Raw genomic sequence first — 9,032 nt, 5'->3', positions numbered from 1 at the left:
CACAACAAATTACACACATGCAAATCAGTGTGACTTCTGCTGTTGCCGTATCCGTAATACACCGATAGGGAGAAGTTTGTATTTACACGATGAGTCGGGTGTGTCTTGACCTCCGCCGAACCCAGGTTAAGAACCACTGGTTTAAAGTCGTATTCAACAATTGCGACAATGACTTTTTACTGTCAACCGAGTTTCGTTTTTTTAATGATTTCTGCTGGTGGTGTGCCTCCGGATTTTTTCAACGCAAAAAAATGTGCCTTGGCTCAAAAAAGGTTGAAAAACACTGATCTAATGGACACATTTAGAACAGCGGTTTCTTTCATTCAAAAAATGTCGGCTCATTTTTATACTTAAAAAACTTATCCCGCGGGCCGGATAAAACCGGTTCGCTGGCCTGATCCGGCCCACGGACCTTACGTTTGATACCCTTGGTTTAATCCCTAATACATGATTGCTTGATTGATTGATTGATTACCTGGCCCACACAGACGGCTGTAGTGGTACGGGTTGCAGCACACATTGGCACCGTCCTGCCCACCGAAGCTCTGGCAGTGGCAGAGGGCTTTGAGGTGGGCTGAGGGCGGCAGGTCTCCCCACCGGTACATCCGGCACAAGAGGTGCTGAGACGAGACGCGGTGAGCCCCGACCCTCAGCTCGGTGGCCGCCGGCACCATCACACAGTCGCTCGCTACTCCTCCTTTGGTCTCCACGGCCTTCAGCAACACATCCAGACTTCTCTCCGGGAGTTTTTTCAGAAAAGCGTGAGTAATATTCAGCAGGCCACACTCGCAGTTGTCTTTTCGGGGAGTTCGAGGTCCTCTGAGGTCCGCGAACAAACAACACGTCACCGTCCGAGTCTCCGCATCGTCCCCGCACATGGTCCCGGGGTCATGGTCGGCTCGCCCCGCTTCCTCTCCGGCTTCCCCCGCGGGGCCCCCGACGCGTGTCACCGGCCCCTGCTGCCGGGAGCCACACGGACATCCCCCGCTTCCATCGCGCAGTGCGACCGCACGGCTTCTCCACAGTCGCCGTACGAGCCCGGAGCGTCTCGACCGGAACATACGACAACCCTAGACCGTCCTGGATGCGTCGCGTCGGTCCCGTCCGGCTGGCGGAGGGTCCCGCATGGATTTAGACTCGTCGCCCGGGACGTGTGGATGTTGCACGGCGTGCACAACATGCGCAGCCCGGGGTGCTCGTCGTCCTCAGGGGCATTAGAGAGCGTTCAGACTCGGGGGGTTCCTCCGCGGGAATCATGCACACTTTGTGAAGGTTGCACGATGTCCTCCAAGCATACTTACAAGTTTACAGCATCTCAACAGAAGCTGCCAGGAGCTCGCCGACTCCTGCTTTGAGGACCCCGCCATCCATGAAAAAAAACTTTCGTAAAGTAAATCCAGACGAGACAAAAAAAACAAAACTGTTATAATCCTGCAAAATAGTCCAAAAACGGGGAACAACTTTTTTTAGGATGACTTCCGCTGTTTAACGGCGCTGAAGCGCTCCTTCTCTTTACTCCTCATGTAAGTTCTCCCTTTTCTCTCCCTTTTCTCTCTCTTTCTCTCTCTTTCTCTCTCTCTCTCTTCACGTCGCTCAAGTCGATACCGAAGGTGATATCAGCATATCTGTTATTAAAACGTGCAGTATCGCCCACCACCAACACGCATGCAGTCGCAGCAGCAGCACGGGCGGTCAAGACGGATTTCATACAACAAATCTAGTTCCGTATATATTTTCAAAATAAAAGCAAAAATACCATATTGTCCGGCAGAAGTCTCCAGACGTTTTTCTTCTGAGAGTATACTTTTACAAAATAAAAACGGCAGAGAGGCTACACGTTTTTGTAACATATACCTGTTATTTCAATCCAAGCGAAGTGAATAGGATTGTTTTGCCAGAGCAGTGACAAAATGTTGGTATGAACAACTTTATTTTATTTATATTTATATTGCTACTATGGTACATTTTTAGTCTACTTTATACCTGCATTATTCTTTCCATCCTTACCCTGCCTTTCCATCCGTTGTAACTGAACTACTGTGTGAAACAATTTACCCTGTGGATCAATAAAGTTTGTCTAAGTCATATTTTTCATCTGCATCTTATATTTCATAATACACTTTTTTATGCACTATTTAAGCTACTTTGACCAAAAAAAGGATGTTGTGTTTTATATTACTGGCAACATTTAAATTGTACTTTATTTAGGAAGCAGATCTCCAAACATTAAGGTTGTTGTCTTTATGTGATTTTGTTGTAATTTGGCATACAATACCGACATATTGCCTGGATTGAACAGTTATAACGATACAGAGAGTTTCGGCAAATATTTTTCACACTTTGGTGAGCTACACAAAATGAGCTGTAGCGCTATTAGTAGCTCATGAGCTACTAGTTGAAGACCCCTGAAAATGTTTACAAAATTACCATATTTTATGGTCTATAATCCGTTAATTTTTTTCCTACGCTTTGAACCCTGGGGTTTATACAACGATGCAGCTAATCTACGGCTTTTTCTTCGCTATCGGCCATCAAGGGGCACTCTTGCTCGTGCACAGACAAACATTTTAGGGAATCAGTAGGTTTTTTCAGGGGGGCTTCTGCTAAAAATTGATTCCCGCTTCGTGAGCTTGTTAAATCTGCACTACTGGGGCTTTGTCTGTCCACAACTGATTACTACATGTAGGACAAACACTTATATTCGTGGTTATTTGTGTCATTTTGCATTTAAAATGATTTAAGCCTTTATTGTGTCGTAAAAATGAAAGAGTTGGCCGTTTTTATGATATTAATAAGATTGTAAAGGAATGTTAGTCATTTGATGTTGATGTACTAAAACTTCAAAGTAATATTTTGATTTTGACGCGTCTTATCAGTGCTTAAATCAAATCAATCAATCAAAAAAATTAACTTTAGCAACCATAAGTTGTCGTTTGGGGTATATTTCAGCTTTTTGAAGGGTACTTCAACATGTAAACAGTGCAGTATGTACTTTATTATCATATATGTAACCCTCTTATGGGTAATCTAGCAATTTATGCAGTAATCTAGCAATTTATGCAGAGATGACATGTGTCAATATCAAAGTATTATATTGAATCACTTTTAGCACCTAAGAATAGTAATTTAATGAATACATCCAAACACTGTTAATATTTATTATGAGCATTAACAAAGAACAGTAATATTGTATGTTGCTCCTATTCTGCTGATGGCATCATAGGAGTAAAAATCAAATAAGACCTCTTCACTTTATCACAGTTGTTCACATAATACGATGTAAAAAAATGTTTTGGTTTCGTTTTTGGCGAGGACACCTGACTTCCTCATTTAAAGACAAAAAACACATGATTGGCTGTCATTCATAATCAACCCACACCCCTCTTTGAATGAATCCCGTTATAGATTGTGATTGGATGTACTCCGAACTTTTTTTAAACATGTTGCAGGCATCAAATTCCAAATGAGGTAATATTATGCAAAAATTAAAGTTTTTCAGTTCAAATATTAAATATCTTGTCTTTGCAGTCTATTCAATTGAATATAGGTTGAAAATAATTTCCAAATCATTGTATTCTGTTTTTATTTACCATTTACACAACGTGCCAACCTCACTGGTTTTGTGTGTAGCTAATATGTGTAAAATCTTTTTTTCTTATAAAATTTAGTGGGTGCGGCTTATATTCCAGTGAGCCATATAGTCCAGAAAATATGGTAAAATTTTGGATAGATTAACACATTCTAAACATTCTGAGTTATTAAACACGCTAATGAAATTGGAACTGGAAAATCTGGTGAAAAACATTTTGATAAAGGATTGCATTACACCAGTCCTTCTCAAATAGTGGGGCGGGCCCCCCCTGGGGGTGCACAAACATGTTTTTTTTTTGGTGTACCAGAACATGATGAAGCGTTTGTAGCACTTGGCTTCACTGTAACCACGGTGGGAGACGAGGAAAGACCAGTGTGTTGTTTCCTTTTATGTTAATAAGTTCACAATGTTATGCTGAGGTATAGCTATAACTATTTTATAAACACCAGTTGTGTGCCGTCAGGGCCAGCAAGGCCTTCTCTGATGGTCTAACATAACCAGAAATCATGATCATAATTAAAGATAAAAGTATTTTTTATTTACTTTCCCTAAATATCTAAAAGTATTCATATTCTCTTCATGTCATATTATGCTCCTTCCAGCGCTGTTGTTTTTAGGTTACAGAGTTTTTATCCAATCAAAATTCAGCTAGCTTATGTTGCCATGCTGTACCGAAGCCTTCAGAATCAACAATGCTGGCATCCGTGCACTGTAAGTGAACGGACACATACAGTTGATAGACAGTTGCGATAGCCAAACAGATCACAAGTTGTTGTCAGTAAGGCCTTCTAGATGGCCTAAGGCAGATATGTATTGTGATGTTATGAGCCGGGTAACATAAGAACTCCATTACCCAGCATGCCACAGTAGTGAAGAGCATGCGCTGTAGCCGCGTTTAGCCATGCCGGCAGCGGGACGTTTTTGATGAGCACCTTGTGGAGTAAACTTTAAGAACTCAGGCAACACGCCTCGTCTGCATCTTTTATGGTTATACAAGACAACACATATATTTGCAAGGCCATTTTTAAGGAGGATATTTAAAGAGAAACTCCATCTTATGAGACGATGTCAGCCAACCCCGGAAGTTCAAATGGGTTCTACAGATTCCGAGTTTAGATATTTTATTTCTTTATTTTTTCACGTTTAATATGTGTTTTGCCATTTTAATTTTGACAGTACCACATAAGATATGTTTTAATTGCTGATGCGGGCTTATTGATTTTGAAATGCGCCAGAAAATAACTCGTTATGTACACTGTTGGTGGTGATTCAATGCTCAGTAGGGCGTAAATGTGTTCATGTGTAGTATTTCTCCAGCAATGGTCATGTGGGGACATCAATGATGGTATTTTGAGAGGCAATAATTGAAGTCGGACATCACTGAAGGCCTAGGTGGGAAACGTACGGCCCGACACTGATAGACAAATTATACTATTTACAGTAAAATAGGCGCAACATATTTTATTTTTCCTAGTGGGAGCACAACACAAAATATTTGAGAAGCACTGCGTTACACCTATTTATTAATCATTAAAATTGGCTATAAGTTTTGGCCATTAACGATTGCTTGTGTTAATAAATGTATGCCACATTTCGTTGTATCATAAAAATGCTTGACAGTATCAGTTTGATTTAGAGCAGGGGTGTCAAACGTACGGCCCGAGGGCCGCATCAGGCCCTTGAACAGGTTTTACCCGGCCCACGGGATGAGTTTGCCAAGTATAAAAATTAACCTGAAATTTTTGAATGAAATAAACTGCTGTTCTAAATGTGTCCACTGGATGTCGCAATAGCAATCATTTGTATCTTTGTAGATGATGCTACATATGTAAACAATAAATCACATGATGCTAGTACATCTGTCGAGGAAAAGGATCAAACTACATAAATAACATACTGTCATTTGATTTTGATATAAAAAAATGTATCATGATTGATTGAAAATTAACACCAATGAGTTGAATGATGAAAATTATCACATAATTTATTCAGAAAATATAAACAACGACAAATAAAGATAAAATACAATTAACCGCAACATATAAGTGTAAAAAAAACAAAACAACAACATTATGATTTGTACATTTCCAGAATGTGCTTGTTCTATTTTTAAACAAAGACAACAATCTGAAGTTGTCTTTATTTTTAAGTTATCGTGCCGGGCTTTTACCAGTCCGGCCCACTTGGGAGTAGATTTTTCTCCATGTGGCCCTCGATCTAAAATGAGTTTGACACCCCTGATTTAGAGTTTGCAAACGGGGTGGCTCAATGAGATTGATGTTTTCAGTTCCCTTCTATTGTTAATATTTGAATTGATTTGCTCAAACAGTTGTATTTAATATGTAGATGGGAACAATCATATTATCGTGTTAATATTGTGACGTCATCTTCCAGTGTTCTATTAGTACGTTGTTAAATGGTTCACAAATAAGTTTGTAGATTAGAAGAAAATAGTTGACTTTTTTTTAATTGTATGAAAAAATATTCAATTAGCTTAAGAAATTCAAGAAAAATTATATTGAGATACTGTCCCTGTATTTACTTTATATTGGATTGAGATACCAAAAAAATGCTGTTATAGAAAGTAATGCTTTTATTTTGGAGTTTCTCTCTCTCTCTCTCGCTCTCTGCCTTTTCCTCTCACGGCCTCGCAGAGGAGAAGTCTGCAGCCATTGGTTGATTCCCGCCATCACGTGGCAGTCTAGACACTTTGGCGGCAAGGAGACTCACTGATTGTTGCGCAAACACGGTTTCAAGTTTCTCAACTCTTAAAAAGTCTTAGCATCCTGCTTTGCTTCGTTTGGAAATAACATTTTGCTAACACAGGAACCTTTTAAACAAAAGAATGAGGAGAAAATGTTAATTAAATGGCAAGCTTTTTGTTAAAAAAAAAAAAAAAAAGAAAAAATGAAGAATTAAGGATGCAATGCAGTTTTTCACCATGCAAACTACAATACAAACTATATAAATAATATATATTGTAAACAAACTTGGTGATGTTATGGTTGCAAAGGCAGAGTTTTTTCAGTGTTGTCTCACACTGGATCTTATGTCTGTTAAAAGTGTGTCCTCACGATTAGTCATTCTCATGAGATATCATCAGGGCTGCCACAGGAAATGATCCAATATTGAATATATCGTTACTCATTATATGATTTTAATCGGAAAATCTTTCAATGATCTTGAATATTTTTAAAGTATAACGTATTCACATATCTATGGCGTGTCAAACGTAAGGCCAGCGGGCCGGATCAGGCCCGCGAACAGGTTTTATCCGGCCCCCAGGAGGAGTTTGCTAAGTATAAAAATGAGCCTACATTTTTGAATAAAAGAAACTGCTGTTCTAAATGTGTCCACTAGCTGTCGCAATAGCAATTCTTTGTATCTTTGTTGATTATGCTACATATGTAAAAAAAATAAAAATAAACCACATGATGTTAGTGCACCAGTCGAGGAAAATGAGCAAACTACATAAATAACATCCTGCAATTTGATTTTTATAATATTTTTTTTATCTTGATAGATTGAAGATTAACACCAATGAGATGTGATGAACATTATCAAATAATGTATGCAGAAAGTATAAATAACGACAAATAAAGGTAGAATACTATTAACCGCAACATGTAAGTGTAAAAAAAAAACAACATTATGATTTGTACATTTTCAGAATGTGCTTGTTCTATTTTTAAACAAAGAAAACAATCTGAAGTTTCTTTATTTTTAAGTTATCGCGCCGTGATTTGACCTGTCTGGCCCTCTTGGGAGTAGATTTTTCTCCATGTGGCCCCCGATCTAAAATGAGTTTGACACCCCTGATCTATGGGATGGATCCTTTTCACATTTGCATCGATACAGTACCAATTTATGGCATCTGGGAGTCAATACCGGTACTCAACAGTACCAATTTACCTTTGTTACTTTTGACTGTGTTCAAATGCGTTAATAAATGTTTATTGTTTAAAAATAATTACATTTTTAAATTTTACAGTTAATACTGAGCTGTACAGTCGTTTTTTTTTTTTTTTTTTACACTTCTAAGTCTCATTTGCAAGTATTATACAGTAGACTTTGCATGCAGTTGCAATTCCAAGACGTTAGATGACGGTAGTGTATGGACTACGATGTCTTGCCTTAGCCAGGAAGTAGTCTTTGCCATTAAGTTGAATGTGCCAGTCGTTTCTTTTTCTGAGACCTTTTAGTTTTCATTACCAAATGTGTAGGTGTTGAAATCGCCGTGTCAAATTGCTAAAGCTAATTGGTAGCATGTGTGTGACATACAGTATGCAGCGTAAATTAGCATCGAGCGAGCGCATTGTGAAAAGTGGAGCCTTACTGTACTGAGGCTATGTTTACACTAAGCCGGATAACCCCTTAAACAAATAATTATTTAGCCTAAGCCCCGTTTCAGCCACGCTAAACCATCGTTTAAGATTCCCCTCCTTGGATAATTTTTTACACGGGTAAGTGCACTGTCTATTTCTTGAATCTCCGGCTCTTAGCTTTGTATGGACTCATTGATCGTTTACAAACTGAGTTCGGAGAGGAAGTGACACAAGAAAGAGAACGCTCCACACAGGAAATGACATCAGAAACAATGCGCCACAGCCAGCTTCATAAGAGAACTTTTGAATGTCCAGGTCAGCTGCGATTCTATATACCGAAAAACTTCATCCATTTGTCGAAGGAGAGACAGCCAGAATGCGGGCTCCCGTGGATGTCATAGCGTGTGCTTTGTATTACCTGGCCGTCGAGGGAAGACTACGGAAAACATCGAATGCATTTGGACTGGCAAAGCAGACTGTATCAGTTATTGTCCGCCAGTGCCACACACCTAGTGTGTGTGACAATCATTGGTACAAACCCCGTTTCCATATGAGTTGGGAAATTGTGTTAGATGTAAATATAAAACGAATACAATGATTTGCAAATAATTTTCAACCCATATTCAGTTGAATATGCTACAAAGACAACATATTTGATGTTCAAACCGATAAAAATTTTTTTTTTTGCAAATAATCATTAACTTTAGAATTTGATGCCAGCAACACGTGACAAAGAAGTTGGGAAAGGTGGCAATAAAAACTGATAAAGTTGGGGAATGTTCATCAAACACTTATTTGGAACATCCCACAGGTGAACAGGCAAATTGGGAACAGGTGGGTGCCATGATTGGGTATAAAAGTAGATTCCATGAAATGCTCAGTCATTCACAAACAAGGATGGGGCGAGGGTCACCACTTTGTCAACAAATGCGTGAGCAAATTGTTGAACAGTTTAAGAAAAACCTTTCTCAACCAGCTATTGCAAGGAATTTAGGGATTTCACCATCTACGGTCCGTAATATCATCAAAGGGTTCAGAGAATCTGGAGAAATCATTGCACGTAAGCAGCTAAGCCCGTGACCTTCGATCCCTCAGGCTGTACTGCATCAACAAGC

At 39.3% G+C, this 9,032-nt stretch overlaps 1 protein-coding gene across 1 annotated transcript in view; it reads right to left on the bottom strand.

The window, feature by feature from the left end:
• LOC133638799 (mothers against decapentaplegic homolog 6-like) overlaps nt 1–1,535 on the bottom strand; it is a 54,807-nt gene extending 53,272 nt beyond the window's left edge. Inside the window, exon 1 of the mRNA XM_062031763.1 lies at nt 476–1,535. Coding sequence (XP_061887747.1) covers nt 476–1,061 — 586 coding nt within the window. The 5' untranslated portion in view covers nt 1,062–1,535. The remainder of the gene's footprint in view (nt 1–475) is intronic.
• Nucleotides 1,536–9,032: the final 7,497 nt, after the last annotated feature.

This window comes from Entelurus aequoreus, linkage group LG02 (genome assembly GCF_033978785.1).
Source record: "Entelurus aequoreus isolate RoL-2023_Sb linkage group LG02, RoL_Eaeq_v1.1, whole genome shotgun sequence".
NCBI lineage: Eukaryota > Metazoa > Chordata > Actinopteri > Syngnathiformes > Syngnathidae > Entelurus > Entelurus aequoreus.
Note: the sequence above shows the minus strand (reverse complement) of the source record. Positions and strands in the feature narration are given on the sequence as shown.